The sequence below is a fragment of the Lipotes vexillifer genome, unplaced genomic scaffold (assembly GCF_000442215.2).
Source record: "Lipotes vexillifer unplaced genomic scaffold, Lipotes_vexillifer_v1.1 scaffold189, whole genome shotgun sequence".
Classification (NCBI taxonomy): domain Eukaryota; kingdom Metazoa; phylum Chordata; class Mammalia; order Artiodactyla; family Lipotidae; genus Lipotes; species Lipotes vexillifer.
The window spans coordinates 3190139-3210145 of NW_006785816.1; the positions used below are offsets into that span (position 1 = coordinate 3190139).

The 20007-nt window shown below is 35.1% G+C and overlaps 1 protein-coding gene across 2 annotated transcripts in view; it reads right to left on the reverse strand.

Annotated features, from left to right (window-relative positions):
• NME7 (NME/NM23 family member 7) overlaps nt 1-20007 on the reverse strand; it is a 218262-nt gene that overhangs the window by 146499 nt on the left and 51756 nt on the right. For both annotated transcript variants that reach the window (XM_007458116.1, XM_007458115.1), the window contains 2 exons: nt 5019-5083; nt 2097-2165 (listed from right to left, as the gene is read on the reverse strand). In XM_007458116.1, the coding sequence (XP_007458178.1) occupies nt 2097-2165; nt 5019-5083 (134 nt within the window). The remainder of the gene's footprint in view (nt 1-2096; nt 2166-5018; nt 5084-20007) is intronic.

The window sequence follows — 20007 nt, forward strand, 5'->3', positions numbered from 1 at the left end:
AAAAAGAGTCATGTACCACAGTGTTCACTGAAGCTCTATTTACAATAGCCAGGACATGGAAGCAACCTAAGTGTCCATCGACAGATAAATAGATAAAGAAGATGTGGCACATATATGCAATGGAGTATTACTCAGCCATAAAAAGAAACGAAACTGAGTTATTTGTAGTGAGGTGGATGGACCTAGAGACTGTCATATAGAGTGAAGTGAGTCAGAAAGAGAAAAACAAATACCATATGCTAACACATATATATGCAATCTAAAAAAAAAAAAAAAGGTTCTGAAGAACCTAGAGGCAGGACAGGAATAAAGACACAGATGTAGAGAATGGACTTGAAGACACAGGGAGGGGGAAGTGTAAGCTGGGACCAAGTTAGAAAGTGGCATGGACATAGATACACTACTAAATGTAAAACAGATAGCTAGTGGAAAGCAGCCGCATAGCACAGGGAGATCAGCTTGGTGCTTTGTGTCCACCTAGAGTGGTTGGCTAGGGAGGGTGGGAGGGAGACTCAAGAGGGAGGGGATATGGGGATATATGTATACATATAGCTGATTCACTTTGTTTTACAGCAGAAACTAACACACCATTGTAAAGCAATTATCCTCCAACAGAGATGTTAAAAAAATAAAAATAGGTAATAGCTAAATTCATAAGCCCTAAGAATTTGAGATGAGGTAATAAATTTAATTAGAAAGCATACAAATAGTCAGCAAAAATTGTAGCATAGTCAGACAGAAAAAGACAAACATCGTATGATATCACTTATATGTGGAATCTAAAAAAATGATTCAAATGAACTTATTTACAAAACAGAAACAGGCTCATAGATTTAGAAAACACACTTACTGTTACCAAAAGGGAAACGTGGGGGTGAGAGATAAATTAGGAATTTGGGACTAACATATACACACACTACAATATATAAAATAGATAACCAATAAGGACTTATTTTATAGCTCAGGGAACTCTACTCAGTATTCTGTAATAACCTGAATGGGAAAAGAATCTGGACAAGAATAGATATATGTATATGTATCACTGAATCACTTTGCTGTATACCTGAAACTGACACAACATTGTAAATCAACTACAATATAAAATGAAAATTTTAAAAATAAATTAATAAAAAAGATAAGAACACATTTTAAAATTTCTTCCATTTAAGAAAAGAAAGAGCATAACTCTAAAATCAGGAAGCTAACAAGATTAAAGTTCGATAACCTATAGCAAAAGAACACTCTGGTTCCTCTAAAGAAGGGTGGATCACTACCAGTATGCTGAATGCAAAATATAATATCTCATTATTGGCCTTTACTATGTAGGGCTAAATAAGACAAAGGCTCAGGTCATTTCTTAAAGTAGGTTGAAAGGAAAGGGCATAGAGAAGTGAGGAGAGGGGAATCTAGTCTCATTGTCAGGAATAGTGAACTTTATAAAAAAAAAAAAAAAGCCAAAATTCTCTATAAAATAATGTGGGTGATGAGGCAGGCCACCAGCACAAACGTATCTAATTTGATAAAAGGCGAAAGAAACTAACTTTGATTAAATATCTATCATGTATTATTTTATGAAACAACATTCAGTTTACCTGAATATAGTGTTGTTTTCAAGAACGAATTTCACTGCCCTCTAAACAACTCCCTTTAAGTCTAACCATTTCTTCAGTCTCCATCCCATTGTCAGATGATTCTATCTGCATTTGTAGCATTAAGTAGACACTAACTACCGCTATGAAGTTACATTAAGAACTATTTGCTCTCAACTTTTTAAAGCATTTTGGACAGTCTTCTACCCTGAGAATTTTATAATTCTCATAGATAATATCAAAATGTGTCAATATCTCAGCAAAGTGTTTTTTGATTCCTGTATATTTTTGTTTCATAAATGAAATAGCATCATATTTTTAAAATTGACCCAGTGGCTCTGAGGGATAAAAAATGCCTCAGTCACTGGTATGATCAGTTGGCAATTGGCAGAATCAAGAATACTTCAGGCAATACTTTCATGATTATAAATTATACTGAGATCTACAAGATTTGAGATACACAAGTTGTTTTCAGTACCAATGCTTTACATTTATTTTGATACTTACGTTATACTCAGACACGACTCCTTTATAAATTTCATAAAACTCTTCAACATTAACTCGATCCATGTTGAACTATATTTAAAAAAAAAAAAAAACATAAGCCAACCAACATAATAGAATGAGCCACACTTAGCACATTTATGATCTCTTGGATATATTTCCTTTAAAATGTAAATCCTGAACAAATTAAACAGTCTTTGAAGAAAAAGTGTTAAGGTGTTAAAGTTCAGATCATCAATAACAAATTATTGTTTATCAAAAAAAAAAATTATTTATAACATTTGAGTACTTAAATATATCAAGCATTGTTCTAGGTCCTGTAGGTACATCATCTCATTTAATCGTAAAAAACACCCTACAAGGTAAGTAATGTTAATAGCCCCCATTTACAGATCAGGTGAAGACTCAGAGGGGTTATGTAGCCTTCAGTACTTGGCATTCCATCTAAAGCAGTCTGGTCCCACTGACCGTACTCTCAACCACTACACTCTACCTCACTGAATAAAACCTCATTCCTGGTACAGAAACGACTTATGTATCTATACAATGTAATGTTGTTTATCGATAGATTAGTGGCACAAATAAGCACAGGGAGATCAGCTCAATGCTTTGTGACGACCTAGAGGGGTGGGATAGGGAGGGTGGGAGGGAGGGGATATGGGGATATATTTATACATATAGCTGATTTGCTTTGTTGTACAGCAGAAACTAACACAACATTGTAAAGCAATTATACTCCAATAAAGATGTAAAAATAAATGAATAAATAAAAATAAATTTAAAAAAAATTTTTTTAAAGAAATATTACTAAAGAAAAGTTCTTCAAATTTTGTAGAGGGGGCTGGAAAAATACCCTTTTCCTCCCAAGCATTCAGAAAAATCCCTAGTCTGGCTCATAATAAAGCACTGACACCATTCATCTGGAAATCCTACTCCTCCTCAAAAGAATTGTCAGAATATGCTAATAAGGTAAACCTACAAAGAGTCATTCTTATCCAGGCTGGATTCAAACTTAGAAATAAAATTTCATTAAGTTCTACCATCTCAAGAACCAGAACCTTAAATTTTTAAAAAATAGCCTCAGACTTCCCAATTTTGTTTTCCTCCCTACTTTGCTTCTTTATTGTTGCCAGGATTGAAGATCACTAAGACGTTTCTGTCTACCCAGACAACAGTTCAAACTAGGAAGACTTATTTTCATAGGCAACATAACTATTACAGGGAGGGGATTTTGTTTGATTTCAGTATATTATTTGATATTCATACAAATTCTTATATTACTAATACCATAAAATAATAACAAAATATAATTTATTAAATACTTAGTAACTTGTACTGGAAATTCTACAAAGTATTACGTAGGGTTATTTCATTTATTCCATGAAATAATCCATTGAGGCAAATAATATTCTCATTGCCTAGCTGAGAAAACTGAAGATAAGAATGCTTAAAATCTGGCCAAGTTCACATACCTAGAAAGCAGAAGACACATGACTCAGAAATAGAGCTTTCTGATTCCAAAAATCACGACACGATTGCCACTCAACTACCATGCCTCCCCCATAAGTTCAATTGATTTTTAATTATTTTTTTCATTGAGCACCTACTATGGACAATCACTATTCTAGGTTGTAGGCCTAGAGTTAGATCAATGATTAATTCTAAAATTTCCACAAGGATTACTACTTAAGGAGGCTTAGGTCCTATAACCCTGTGACTACATCACCAAGCTAATACTTTGAGAACGTTCTGGCTAACAATTTCATTATAGTCCTGGGTAAGATTCTTCAGTTATTAACTTCCTCATCAGTCTCCAAGTTGTGCCTGATAACTCTGTAAACTAGCTGATATTTCTGATCTTTTCTCAGCTTATTATCATTCCCACCAATCCGGGATACAAAATAGGCAGAACCTCAGTTAGTGCCCTGACCTCTGATTTTGGGTGATCCTAAGACTTCATAGAAATCAAAAGCAGTTCCTTTTCAGAAAAAAGGCAAATAAATTATATTGGTAAGAAAATTCTTTCCAAAACTGGCATTTCACTGTCATAATAATGCAAACTTGCTGGCCTTCAAAAATTGTAAAATGTAAAGACAGACTAATTAAAGATGATTTTAAACCCTAGAACAACACTAAAAATATTTTTAGAGGTATAATAAATTGATAGTGGAAATAAAATGGAATCATTAAAAAAATCCCCATTAATGCAAACAAAAAAGGGAAAAAGAAACAAAAACAAAAAAATTGTAAAATGTAAATTATTTGATTCCTATAATAATTTGTGCCCAATTTATCATCAAATGCACTGATAAGTATAGCACAAAGATATAGAATGACTCTATAGAAGTTAATATTGTTTCTTCAGTGAAGGGTTTCCTAGAAATGTGCCAGCAGGGCAATTTTGAATGATTGTGGGCTCCAGAGATCCAGTGGTATGACTGCCAAGAGAGGGGCTGAAATGTGCTAACTCCCAAGAAGATCCTGAGGGAAACTCCAGAAACCAGCAAAGGTCCTGGGAAAAACTATCTGAACTCATTCTCTTCTTAGTCACAAATCCAGACAACAGAAAATTCATTATAACTACTTAGCTTAATTCTATATTTTGTTTGGAGGAACTAAATGTATTGTTTCAGTCTGCATTTATTTTGCAACTGAAGTTCCAGGAATTATATAAACCTGTTTCATAAGCTTAAATTAGATGTACCATTAGAATATTAGTTCTCTTAGTGAGAGATTATATAGGTAAAATCAGTTCAAAAATATTTTTTTACTATAAGGTTATCAAGTTCAACAAATATATCTTTTTATTTTTAATGCGTTGAGTTCACAAGTGCACAGAGAAAATTCAGTGTAAAAAATTTTCAAGCATACTTCAAAAAAAACCACAGTTCCTCAGTAAGTTATGACCCATTGCAAACTACCTACCATCTGCATAGCTGAAATTTCAAAACCTGCATCTCGGATAGCCATCAGAATCTTTCCCAGCAGTCCTGAAAATACAGAACAAATGAGTGCAAAAAATATAAAATTTTTAAGGCACTTTAGTTTTAGAGAAATGCAAATTTTCTATATCAAGTTCCTTTGCTTACATTCTATAGGAAGGAATCACGTATTTCTGAGGGAAACTAAACCCCTAATACTGTAATCCCATTTGATTCACTTAGTAAAGTGCTTCAGGAATACCAACAATGATCTTGAAGATTATGCAAAAAACTTTTAAGTTACTATTGCCTGTAAGGACCCTGAGGGCTAGTGATGTAAAGAATATGAAAATCAAACAATTAAAGTAATATTACCAAAAAAAATGAAATGTTCAAGTACCAGATACAGAAGGAGTTCACAGGAGGAGTTCAAAGGAGAAATATCAAATTATAACTGAAGAGGGGAACAGAAGCTTCAAGGGGATATGAGAGCATGAACTGGCCCTTAAAGGCTATAGGTAGATGGCATTATATAGGGAGAGAGGTATAAAAAGAGACAAGGCATAATTCTGGGAAAAATGTGACTATGTGTACACAGTAGTAAGAAGTCAAAAAAGAAAAAGATAAAAAAGGAAAAGAGATTTAATCCAAATTGATAAAGGCCTTAGATGTCAACATGAGGAATTTGGTCTTTATCCCACGAATAGCAACATTTATAATGGTGTTTGTAGACTCTGGAGGTCTAGAACTGATTTCTTAGATTCCATTAGTTTTCTATAAAAATCTCCTAAGTGAACTTAAATTCTCTCTCTCTCTCTCTCTCTCTCTCTCTCTCTCTCTCTCTCACACACACACACACACACACACACACACACACACACACTCCATATTCAGGATCATCTTGATGTTCACCTAATAACCCCAAAAAAACAAGTAGTATCAGTGCCCGAATGTGCATTTTTATTTACTATCTTACTGCTGCCAAATAGGCTATTTTAATTGTAACTGGCTGAGGGATGAAAAAAAAACAAAACACAAGGACAGATCTATTTCTTAAATGATATGTTTGTACCAAGTGAAGGCCAAATGATACCATAATATGCTGTAGAAACAAAGGTTTCTCAGAAGTTTCAAGAGTAGAATAGGCCTGGTGGTGCAGTGGTTAAGACTCCAAGCTCCCAATGCAGGGGGCCCGGGTTCGATCCCTGGTGAGGGAACTAGATCCCACATGCATGCTGCAACTAAGAGTTTGCATGCCGCAACTAAGGAGCCCACCTGCTGCAACTAAGACCCAGTGCAACCTAATTAATTAATTAATTAATTAATTTTTAAAAAGAGTAGAATAGGCCCGTGCCAAACTCAGAGCACTTAGTACCATATTCATGTTGAGCTTACTGATTACGTTTCAGCAAACATCTTTTGTCACATTAATGTTAACTTAAATTTTATCCATTTTATGGTTTTGTTTGTAATGAATTTATAAACTTTTAGTTATACAATTTTATGAGCAAGCATTTATATTTAGGTGTATATTTGGACATATTTAAGTTACATTATAATTAAGATATTTTATGTCAACACTGGGAATCCATGAGAAAATTTTTCCTTCGAAAGAAACACTGCCAAAAGAAATGGATCACTGAAAATGTTGAACAGGAGAATACAGGATAAATACAGTATTTTAGGAAGACTACTAATGTAATAATAATGGGCAAGCTGGTCTGAAGAAAAGAATAAGGGATAGAAAGAATAGCAAAGGCCATTGAAGTCATCTACTGTGCTGACTGGACTTGGATGGCAGTAGTCGAGAAATAAAGAAGTAATGAATATAAGATATTTCCAAACAAAAAGTAACAAGACTAAAGTAACAAGACTCAAGTGAACATAGAGTGTGAACATGAAGGAATAAAGGTTTTGAGTCTAAGTAACTAGAAGAATGATAGCACTTTTAAGAAGAAAACAAGCTAAGAAACCAAATTAAGAAAAAAGTGAATGATTCTGGACATAGAAACAGAATTTCAGAGCAGAACACTGATCAGCATTTGAGAAGACAGTATATCCAACGGCAATAAAAATCATCAAGGAATGAATGAATAAACTCCCTATACTACATTGGTAATATGGGGTTGTATTCCAATAGATAGACACATATAATGAGGCTACAGAGAGGTTAGAGCTGAAGTGATGAGAATAGATGACTACTTGTTTGACAAAAAGAAGGGTAAAAGCAAAAAAAGAGTTGAGAGGAATGAGTTTTGAGAAAATATCTGAAGTTTGGAGACATGTAAAAGGATACTTGCAAAAGAATAAAGAAGGAAAATATTACAGTAGTATCAAAAGAAGGAGGAAATTCTTAGAATACAGGGATAGTTGGGACTTCCCTGGTGGTGCAGCGGTTGAGAGCGGGCCTGCCGATGCAGGGGACACGGGTTCGTGCCCCGGTCTGGGAAGAGCCCACGTGGCGCGGAGTGGCTGGGCCCGTGAGCCATGGCTGCTGAGCCTGTGCGTCCGGAGCCTGTGCTCTGCAATGGGAGAGGCCCGTGTACCGCAAAAAAAAAAAAAAAAGAATACAGGGATAGTTAAGAATTAAAGGAGATTAAGCACCTTGGAACTAAGATAAATCCTTTGGCTTAAGCAAGATGGTATGATGATATTAAAGAAAGTCATATCAACAGAGTGTTAGGAAAGAGAAGTTAGATAACCTATTAGTAATCTGTACCAAACACTCAGATGGCATCAGACACAGGAATGTTAACCAAAATTCCAGGTCTTTTATCAATAGGAAAAGTATAGACAAAAGTTAAGAAAGAAGAAAGTAAATTAATTATTGGGGGCTGAGCCCTTTCATACGAAGTTATTCCACTTAATCCTTAAAGCAATACACTAAAACAGGGGCTACCATCCCACCATAAGGTGAGAATATATGAAGATTTGGAGAAGACAAATAACTTGCTCAATGTTACAAAATTAGTGGGTCTCCAAATCTCACTGTCTTTCTGCAAGTTTCAAAAGAAAAACAGGAACGCGTATATGAAAGCCTGATATGTAAAACTCACTAGACAATATAACCCCCTGAGGCAAGGGCCATGCTCATTTTAGGACTCATTTTATCTCCAGTGACACTAGCATAGTGTCTAGCATGTAGTAGGTAGTTAACAAATATTGTTCACTGAATTACAAAGTTAATAAAAGAAATAACCAAAGGAAAAAACAGTCATAGCTCTCTGACTGATCCAAGTCCGAGAAACTCTAAAGCTCTTCAGAGCACAATTAGAAAATACCAGAAAATTGTAAAGGAGTAATTAAAATTAGAGAAGGGAAAAAAATTTTAATTTTTTGGTTTAACAGTTTGAGAGAAAAAGTTCATACTGGCCTCATGCCACATACAAACATTAATCCTAATGAATTCAAGGTAAATGTAAAAAAAAATAAAGGCAATTGATTAGAAAAACATATAGGTGATTATACTCATGATATAGGTAGACTTTTAAAAAGGAAAGAAAAAGGTTGGTTCCTTGGTGTAAGCTTCAATTCCAGCTCTGGATAGACTCACCCTCCTACAATATGCAATCTTTTTTTCATATCTTTTTCCATATATTTATTCCTTTCTACTTGGTCCATTTTCCCTCTCAACCTCACCATCAGTCCACCTTCTAAGTCTTTCCTCAGTGTCTTCTGAAGCCCTGAAGTATTTTGAACAGTTACCTTTATGCCCTCAGTCTCAGTTACCCCACCACAAGCTCTCTTACTTAGAATTTAATCTTCATTTTCATTTACCTGCAATCGTAGCAGGTTAAAGGCTTGCCTCCTTTCCCCCCTTGCTATGATTTAAATTTCTGTGTGCCAACCAACTTCATATGTAGCCCAATATGATGGTATTAGGAGGTGGAGCCTTTGGAAGGTGCTCGAGTCATGAGGCTGGAGCCCTCATAAATGAGATCAGTAAAGGCCGAGATTTTAGATGGATTAATAAAACAAGATCCAATTATATGATATCTATAAGAAAGCAAGTTTAAATATGAAGACACAGGTAGGCTGAAAGTAAATGGATGGAAAAATATATACCATGCAAACAATAAGTATAAGAAAGTTGTAATGATTATATTAATTTCAAATAAAGTAGAATTTATGGCAAACAGTATTACACAGATAAATGTCCCAAGAGGCATTGGGAGACAATACTTTAGACAGAGAGCTAAAAGAAAACCGATATTCATGGCAAAAAGAACACTGAGCAAAGGTGCAGAGAGGTAAAACAACATGGTTCTTTTGATGAGGGGAAATGAGACAGGAGAGATCATAGAAGAGGTGGTAGAAGCCACTGATAGAAGGACTTTTGGACCACAGACAGAGGTTTGAATTTTATCCTATAGGCCAGAAGTTCCCAAAGCATTTTGGTCTCATGGACCCCTTAGCTCTTAGAAATTATTAAAGACTCTAAAACACTTTTATGTAAATAGGTTATATTGATAAATATTTGTTGTATTAAACAGCAAATTTTAAAATATTTATTAACTTAAATATAACAAAAAATATTTACATTTTAACATAAATACAATTTTTATGAGAAAAATGACTATTTTCCAAAACAATAAAAAAAATCAGTGAGGAGATATTGTTTTACATTTTTAAAAATCTCTAATGCCTAATTTAATGAAAAGCAGCTGCATTCAACTTTCAACCTGCTGTTATGTGTTGTCTGCTTAAAGTATATTTAGTTGAAAAATGGTGTAGTATTTTAATAGCCTTTAATATAATTGTATATATTCCTCTTCACTTGACAAGTGGTAGCTTCTTAAAAGCTCACTGCAACATATAATTTCAAACTTCTACCAATGACCTTTTCTTTTAACCCTGCTGCATTAAAATCCACTGGTCAATCTGGTACTTTGTATAAATCTTTTATCCATGCATGATTTTATAACATCATACACATTGATCATTTGGAAAATATTAGTTCACTGAGTTATGCAGATCTTCCAAATGCTGATTCTCTATTACACCACATTGAAAGAAAAAAGAAAATCCCATTTGGTAAATACCACCAACTTCATCAGAATAATCTAAGTATTGGAAAGCTGTTGAGTTCAAGGTGGTGGATACAGTTTTCCAAGTTCCTAACTCTAATTTTTATTTGTAATTTTATCTTCTTTTGGATTTTTTTCTTGGGCAACAACTACTGTCAGTTGTCCTTTCTTTTAAATGATAGGCTTATTTTAAAGAAAATGCCAGCCAAATATCCATATATGAATGACCACAGTTTTTGAGTCATTCTTTCAAGTAAAAATGGTATTCTATGAAAAAGGCATTTAGTTGAACTCACAACTCAAACAACTGTACATGTGCTTTTCCTAAAGATAGCATTATATTTCAGTATGTATCAAAAGTGCTTCATGTATACTTCCCACTTCTTCACACAGAATATTAAAAATATTTTGACTTGAGGATAAAAAATAATTAATAATTGTTATTGTTTCATCAAGGACACTCAAGTGAAAGTGGCTTTTTTTCTGCAAGTGCAAGATGGTTAAAAACACACTACTAGTATAGTCTGCTGCCACTATCCTGCTTTGTTCTAAGACACCAGCAGTTTTACCCACCGTTGCTTCTGCACCATCAGTCCAAATGTCAACGTATTTTAAAAGGCAAAAAAATTCTTAGTACTTATGAGATTTGATCTCAAGGATGCCTAAAAGAGGTCTTATTTATTATAATAAAGAAAATATTTTACATGATTACATAAGAATCCTGATCTAAAAAAAAAAAAGAATCCTGATCTAAATATGAAAGTAGTATTTAGCCCTATGCATTAACCAACACAAAGAGAAATGTACAATCTATATCTATTCTACATCTATAATCATATTAAACTATGACTTGTGGGATGTAACATTTGAACAGAATAATTCTATTCACAAATAAACCAATAAAAGTTATAGTCCAAGCAGCACTGACATTGTGCCAAGAACAGTCAGACCTGAGTCAAGGACACTGCTTTTTTTATATTCAGTTGGTTATGTGCAGAGGCAGGACAGAGAGGCATTTAAGAAACCTGTTCTGTGTTTAACAGCTTGAAATGACAAAGTGTCAATAACCATAATCCTTTACTTTGTTCTAGACAGAAAATGTTCAGGTGACTGAACAAATGACAATAACTATGTAAATGAAGTAGTAAAAGAAAAAGTAAAATTGCATATGCCCCACAGCAAACATGTTCAAAAGGGTCAAACAAAGCAGATGGCTTATTTTATTTGGCTGGTGTTTGCATAGTTAATTTGTTTTTTAATAGTTTGCTTAGAAGTCCATGAATGCTACCTAAATGTTTCGAATGTCAAATCACCTCTCCATCTCCACTCTTTCACATACTCAGTTCATATCCTGATACCTTTTACCTGAATTGTTCTAAAGCCTTTTTAATAAGTGGCCACCCTGTATCCAATCATCAATATCAGACATCTATTACTTTGTCTTTCTAAAACCTCTTGCTTCTCCTGGAATTAGGAGCCCTCATTTTCTTTTAGGAAAACTAAACCATTTGACTGGAAAGGGAGTTGCCATCTTCTTACGTGACCCTATAACCATGGGCCTCGGCCAATGGTCAAAAGGTGGACACCAGACCTAAACAAGGTCAATCATAGCACTCTGCTCCCTAGGCAAAATAATTCACCCAGGAATGGGCCTAGAATTGGCACAAGCCAATCAGAGTCCTTCCCTGGAATTTTTTTAGCTAGAACAGGGAGGAAAAACAAAAAAGTTCTTTCCAGTGTGTTTCTAAGTATATGAGCCTTGCATTGCTGGAAACCCAACCTCTCTCTCAAGGTGCTGTTAAAAGCTAACCTGCGAGCATGAAATTGATAGTCAAGAGAAGCACATATGAAAGCCAGAGAGAACAAGGATGTTGAACAAGTCTCCCTAAGCCTAGCTCGACCCCTATTCTTCTTCCAGTCCTAAAATGAGACAAATAGGGAATTCAAGTTGGGTTTCAATCAGTTGTACCAACAGTGTCCTCATTAAGCCCCCCTTTTTATGTAGGATTTTTTTATATAGGAGGTGACACAATGTACCCTGAGAAAGAAAGGTTGTAGAAGAAAGGGTGGAGAAAGAAGAAACAGTACATTTTGAAAGCTGTGGTATTCTGATGGGTGCTGATTCTGATAAAAGAATTACAATCAGCAAATATCCCAGAAAAAAATCCTATGCATAGCCAAATGATCCAAAACTGGGATTAGAAGATCCCTCTTTCTGTCTATAAAGTTCATAAAATGATCATGGTTGGGGAGTGGAAGAAAAGTAACTGACAATAAAATATTCAGGTACATTGAAGTTCAAACAGTATTTTTAGAAATAGCAGACTTAACAGTTTAAATAAAAATAGACTTGCACCAAATAATGGAAACAAAATTGCAAGGCAATAGAATGAAACAGGCACTTTAACACTCACTGGTATCAATAAGATAAAAAGGACAGTAAAGATTTTCATAACATAACATGGTTTGCACCACTTGGAAGAAAACAAATGGGCACCAGGCTTATATGCTCCAGGATGGATGCACAGGTACCACCTAAGGTACCCTAGGTCACCCAAGCAGGTATAATGAGGTGCTAATATAATGTCTAAGGCTTTTTTAGGTATGAATGCAGCAACATTATGAGAGGCTTGGGGATTGGCAAAAGCTTCTCCCAAGAGTTACTGTGAAAATCTGGCCTGAATTTAAAATGGAAATTAAAAGATGGGATTTTTTTCCAGTTTTAAATAAAAACATAAATTGAAGTACAGTATATATTTTTGAGAATCCATTTTTTTCTCTCTCTGACCTGTAACTGGTCAGGGTAAATGAATCAATGTTAACAGATCTGCCTTGATTTGGCTCTGTTACCTATCGTCATCCCTGCAAAGAAGGCCACTTAGACTGAAAGGCAGCCCTTATGAGTTGAAATAGGATTATATTGCTCATAATAACCTAGAGTTGAAAACAAGTTGTTCTCTCTTTCTTTACAGCTGCCAAAGAGGAGTAAAACCTCCCACAGTGTGGCACAGTGAGGAAGACCATCAACAATGACTACATATGAGATATTTGGCCAGGGACCAAGTGTGTCAATTTACCCTCCAGGCCACAGATGTAAGGGCTGGTAAATAATCCAGTCTGAAGAGACTTCTCCTTTGCCTATCTCAGCCTAACCTCTCTATGGTCTCAGTTTCTTTCCTTGTTTATAAAAGATGGTAATACCTACCTCATAGGGGTTTTATGAGGATGTAATGTGTCTCTATATGTAAAATTCTTAGAACAGCCAGGGGCATACAACAGCACTATTAGCTAATGATAGCAGCAGTAGAGTAGTACTAGAGCCAAGAACAGCCTGAGTTAGGATGCATAGCTTTGCTTATAGAAAGAGCACGAATTTAATTTTTAGCCATACTGTTAAAATGCAAGCATTTTATATGTCTCGTTTCAAAGAGAATACTGTGTAACCGGTACACCGCAAGGAGGCTAATGCTCGTGCCCAGGTCACACCAAATGAGATGGCTGCAATGACTGATGAGAAGCAGATAACAGGGTCACGGCAATACCCAGCTACAGGCACAACAGGGCCTGGCAAACCCACAGGTTCTCAGGAGAAGGAAAGCCACTGTTGTCTAAGCCAGCAGTGCTTGGCAAACATTGCGATACAAATTAGGGGAAGCAGAGAAAGAAAAGAAGGAAGAAGGGGGTCCTTACACAGCATTTGACAAAGCAAGGCCTCTCTCTCCCACTACGAACCCCTAGAAATATTTGAGGTGAACTTTGTAGAGCGCTTGAGCCCTGTCTTAGTAGATGAGTGTGTGCATCAATGAAAAAATTTATGTAGATTCATAAGGAATATGTAAAACTTTAAGCAGAATTTGAAACAGAAAGTTTGCCTGTAAAAACCCCTCCAAGGGGAAAAATGACAAGATAACACTTTATATTATATATTACATCAGATTTTTGAAATAGGGACGTCCCTGGTGGTCCAGTGGTTGAGAATCTGCCTGCCAATGCAGGGGACACAGGTTCAAGCCCTGGTCCGGGAAGATCCCACATGCTGCAGAGCAACTAAGCCCATGTACCACAACTACTGAGCCTGCGCTCTGGAGCCCACAAGCCACAACTACTGAGACTGTGTGCCACAACTACTGAAGCCTGGGCACCTAGAGCCCCTGCTCCACAACAAGAGAAGCCACCACAATGAGACGCCGCGCACTGCAACAAAGAGTAGCCCCCGCTCGCTGCAACTAGAGAAAGCCCATGCACAGCAATGAAGACCCAGTGCAGCCAAAAATAAATAAATAAATAAATAAATAAATTTTTTTAAAAAATATAATGTAGCAGGTATTCTCATAGACATGCAGCTGTGGTAATATTTAATTGTTATCCTCTTTCTGGAGGATAAATTGGGATTTATTAAAAACTTTAAAATGTTTTTATTTGATGTAAGAATTTCTTGAAATTATTCTAAGGATAACTTAGGTGTTCACAAGGATTTATATAGGAAAATGTTAACTGCAGAATTATTAATAATAAAAATGTTAATTATAAATAATAAAACAAGAAAAAGAAAGAAAAGTATATTCCTATAACTGACTATTATTCAGACTTTAAAATTATGTTTTCATAGATTATCTAATTGTGCAGAAAAAATTCAAAATACAATGTTAGGTTTAAAAAGTGCAATATAAATTTATATAAATAGGATAATTCCAATTCATTTTATAAAACTAGTATTACCTTAATATCAAAATCAGAGTACAAAAATAAAACACACATCAATAACCCTCATGAATACAGATGCAAAGCCCTTAACAAAATATTAGCAAACAGAACTCAGCAATATATAAAAAGAACTATAGTTCTTTTGTACAAGTGTTGTTGAAAAAATATATATACCAATGTCATCTGCTATATAAAAGGCTAAGGAAGAAAAATCACACAATCATATCAATTGATGCAGAAAAAACATTCAAAAAAATTCAACACCCATTCATGATCAAAACTCTTAGAAGAAAACAGGAATAGATGGGAACTTCCTGAACTTCATAAAGAGCATCTACAAAAACAAAAACAAAACAACAACAATAAAACCACTACAGCTAACATTATGCCTAACAGTGAAAGACAAGAATGTCCATTCTCATTGCTCTTATTTAATACAGTGCTGGAAGTTCAAGCTCCTGCAATAAGGCAAGAAGAAGAGAAGGCGAGAGGAAGGGAAGGGAGGAAAGGGGAGGAGATGGGAGGGGAGAGGGGAAGGAAAGGGAAAGGAAAATGGGAAGGGAAGGGGCAAGCAGATCAGAATGGAAGAAATATAAATATCTTCATTTGCATATGACATAATTATCTAAAAAAAGAAAAACTACAAAATATTCTAGAACTAATGACAGATTTCAGCAAGGTTGCAGGACATAAGATAAACATGCAACAATCAATTATATATCTATATATTAGAAATAAATAAGTGGACACTGAAATTAAATAATAGCTCAAAAAGAAAAAAAATAGCTCAAAAAGAAAAAAAATTACTAGGTGTTAATCTAACAGAACTTGCACAGGACTTGTATATGAAAACTATAAAATGCTGGATGGAAGACCTAAATAAATGGAGAGTCATATAGTGTCCATGATTTGGAAATTAACATAGTACAGATGTCAGTTGTCCTCAAATTGATAAATGGGTTTGGCACAATTCCTATCAAAATCCCAGCAAGATATTTTGTAAATATAGACAAGATTTTCTTTTTTCTTTTTTTTTTTTGGCCGTGCTGCGTGGCTTGTGGGATCTCAGTTCCCCAACCAGGAACTGAACCCAGGCCCCTGCAGTGAAAGCCCAGAATCCTAACCAGTAGGCCACCAGGGAACTCCCTAGACAAGATTATTTTAATATTACAAGGAAAAATAAAGGAACTAGAATAACAAACAATTTCCAAAAAAGGGTAGGGGAAGTCAATCTACCCAATTTCCTGACATATTATGTAGCTACAGTAATCAAGACTGTGTAGTACTGGCAGAGTGGCACACACATAGATCAATGGAACAGAAGAGAAAACCAAAAATGAATATGCCCTGCTGATTTCTGATAAAAGTACAAGAGCAACTCAATGAAAGAGAGACAGCCTTTCCAATAAACCCAGTGACATGGCCGTACAAGGCAAGTTAGGAAATACAGTCTCTGACAGGACAGTCACTTATCAGAAACAAGCCTACACTGTAGAAGAACAAATTTAGGAAGAACAGCTATAGTCTTCTCTCTTGTGTGTATTGTACATGCTAGTCATATTATTCCTGCAATCCTCAGAACAGCCCTATGAAGAAAGTACTATTATAATGTTCATTTTATAGATGCTTACCTTCTCTACTGAAAGGTTAAACAACATGCCCAAATAGCTAGTAAGTTACAGAACTGAATTTTAAACACAGTTCTGCTTGCTCCCGATGATCTGAGATTGTTAGATTACAATAAAATAGGCAAAGTATTTAATTGGTTTGTACAGATCATTCAATTAAATAATTCATGGATATTAAAGAGTTTAGAACATACCACCCCAAAATATGTTGCTCTGGTATATTATTTTGACTTAAGGCACTTGAAAGACAGCGTATACAAGAAAAACACTGACCTTCCTTCCTTTTCTTAAAAGTGAGATAAAATTCCCATAGGAAAGTTGTCCTCCCTATGCCAGAAGGAAAGCAACATTCTCATCACTAAGGATAAGAAGTTGAGATCAAGAGAATTCTACACAAACAGACCTTGTTAAAATAATTCGTATCTTCCTTTAACCTCCCCACATAGTTTAGTCACTTCTCCACAATAGGCACAATTGTCTCTCTTTTTTTTCAACCTAATATAAAAGCAAGTAGGTTTTCTCTATTTCTTTGGGTCTTCATTTCCTTATTAAGGCAAGCTCCTGTATCATGTAAAACTTGTATTACATAAATTTGTATGCTTTTCTCCTGTTGATCTATCTGTCTCATGTCAATTTAATTCTCATGCCCCGCCAAAAAACTTAAGAGGGTAAGAGTTTGCCTCTCCTACAATATACAAAAACACATTTATTTATGTGTGCTACTTATCTTTTTTGATCTTCTGAATATATAATATAAAACCAGTAACAGAAGAATATAGAATTTTTATCTAGTAAATTTTGGATTGTTCAGAAGATCATCACTCAACTTATTGATTTTTCAATTTAAGGTTTCCTTCCTTCTTACCATTTTGAAGCTTAACAAATTTGAAGGGAAAAAGACAGGAAAAAATTGATCATTTTACAATCTGTTAGTAGTTCTAGAAAATTGTTTTATAGAGAGAAAATAGTTAAGAGCAAAGTTAAGTTGTTAACAAGGTAAATGGATAATATTCTTCAAAATTATGACAAAATTGGTTTTCACATTTAATAATCTAGTAGTTTCAATTTTGCCACCAAAATATATTTTCTGTACAAATAACTTATTCTGATGTTAAGGTCTTTCATGGAGTTGTGATATCTTCCCTTGATATTATAATATCTATACAGTAAACTGTACACTTGAAAGCAAGCTTGCAGCCAATGAACCCACCCTTATACTGTGGAAAAGCCTGAAAAACACCTTTACTATGAATGTTAAACTTACTCCTTGCAATAATAAGGTATAAACAGCCAAAAACAAGACCTTATTCAAAGAAATGAGTGCCCATGAAAAGGACATTTTGGTGAGCAAAACAACTTACAAAACTCAACATTAAAGAAGCAGCCAGTGTGGGAGAAAGAGTTCCCTTTTCTCCACACCCTCTCCAACATTTAATGTTTGTAGATTTTTTGATGATGGCGTTCTGACTGGTGAGAGGTGATATTGATGGGAATGTAAATTGGTACAGCCGCTATGGAGAACAATATGGAGGTTCCTTAAAAAACTAAAAATAGAGCTAGCATATGATCCAGCAATCCCACGCCTGGGCATATACCTGGAGAAAACCATAATTCAAAAAGATACACGCACCCCAATGTTCATTGCAGCACTATTTACAATAGCCAAGACATGGACTATGTCCATCAACAGAGGAATGGATAAAGAAGATGTGGTACATATATAATAAAATAATGCCATTTGCAGCAACATGGATGGACCTAGAGATTGTCAGAGAAGTCAGAGAAAGACAAATATCATATGATATCACATACGTGGAATCTTAAAAAATGGTACAAATGAACTTATGTACAAAACAGAAATTGAGTCACAGATGTAGAAAACAAACTAATGGTTACCAAGGGGGAAAGAGGGGAGACATAAATTGGGAGACTGGGACTGACATATACACACCACTATATATAAAAGATAACTAATGAGAACCTACTGCATAACACAGGGAACTTTATTTGGCTCTCTGTAGTGACCTATATGGGAATGGATCTAGAAGAAAGTGGATATATGTATATGTATGGCTGATTCACTTTGCTGTACACCTGAAACTAACACAACTTTGTAAACCAACTGTACTACAATTAAAAAAAAAAAAAGCAGCCAGTCTGTTGTACAAGACAACTCATCACAACCTGGATGATACGCCCCACAATACTGATACTAAATAGGGGTGGGTGAGATATAAAAATGGCGGATAAAAACGTGTCAAAAAGAAATATTGCATTTTACTTCGGTAGGATCTGTGAAAGAAAAGTTTTAATCTTGATACAGCCAAGAATGCATGAACCATACATAAACAGATGTTGTGTTTAATATTAATAACCAATTTAAATCAAATTGGAGAAATCTGATTTCTTTTACAATTTAAATCTAATGAAATAAAAGACATTTTAACTAAAAAATAGGGCTGGTGTGTCCTTAAAATGTAATTAGTGTAAAGCCAAGTTAAAGCTAGAGATTATAAGAGTTTAAGAGTTTAATTTTCAATGCCAAAATACAAAAGAAATCACAAGCATTACTGAATTCAACAGAAGGAATTTAGTACTAATCCTAGAAAACATGCATAACAAATCAACTTAGGCATAAAAGCTAGGTGGAAAAGCTTTCTGTTTCCTAGACAGCAATATGTTACTAGGCAATACCACTTCACTGACAATCTTCCAGTAATTTTTAATCCGATGAAAAGATAAACCCACAGATCAGTTTGGCTTCAAATGTCTGTTATGATTTTTTGCTGGCTAGTAAGCAAAAATATTGTAGAATCACATTAAATCAATTGCAGACGAGAGTTTGGATTCAGCAGAATTGTTAAACTGAGAGCTAGTAAGGCACTTAAGTCTTAAAGGATCTCAAATTAATTCATTAGCTGATCATAATTTATTCCAGTAGCAAGTAGGCTTATAAAATATAGACCTAATTCATCTAATAGCATTTCTGATTCTGCACTTGCACCACACACCCAGATCTAAAATGCACATTTTCCTTACCAATGTCCTAACAACCACAATCTGTAATTCCTTACAAAGCAATAAAAAGAGTAACCAATATAGCTTTACAGATGTACCCACAATACGGTAACTTGGTACATTAAAATTCATCATAACGTAATTAAGTGAGTAGAAAATAGTAAAGGCAGGCTCCACACCAATGCAGGAGCAACAGAGAAGACCTACAGGATCTAAAATCTCCAGGAAAAGGCCATCAATAACCCCTCCTTACTGGGAAGACAAGGATGGGCTCAGCACAGCAAAGGAAGCCAAGAACAGCTAGCATGGCTGAAATAAGAGCACAATTTTAAAACAAGGACAGTCCAGGAAAAACATAATAGGGTACCAGGTTGACAGGGGAGAAACTGAAAATTTAGTATTAGGCAAACAGGTCATCAGAAGCCCAACGTTAATGCCAGGTTACCACGGAAAACAAGTTAATCACACAATCACAAAGCAATGTTATGTTTTTACAGCACAGGATACTGCCAACTTCTAGGTAGGGGGAGATCCTTCCTAATCTTAAAATAGGCCAGCCCCTCTTCTGGAGGGTGGAGTAAGCACAAGTCCCACTGGAAGTTGACTATGTTTGCAG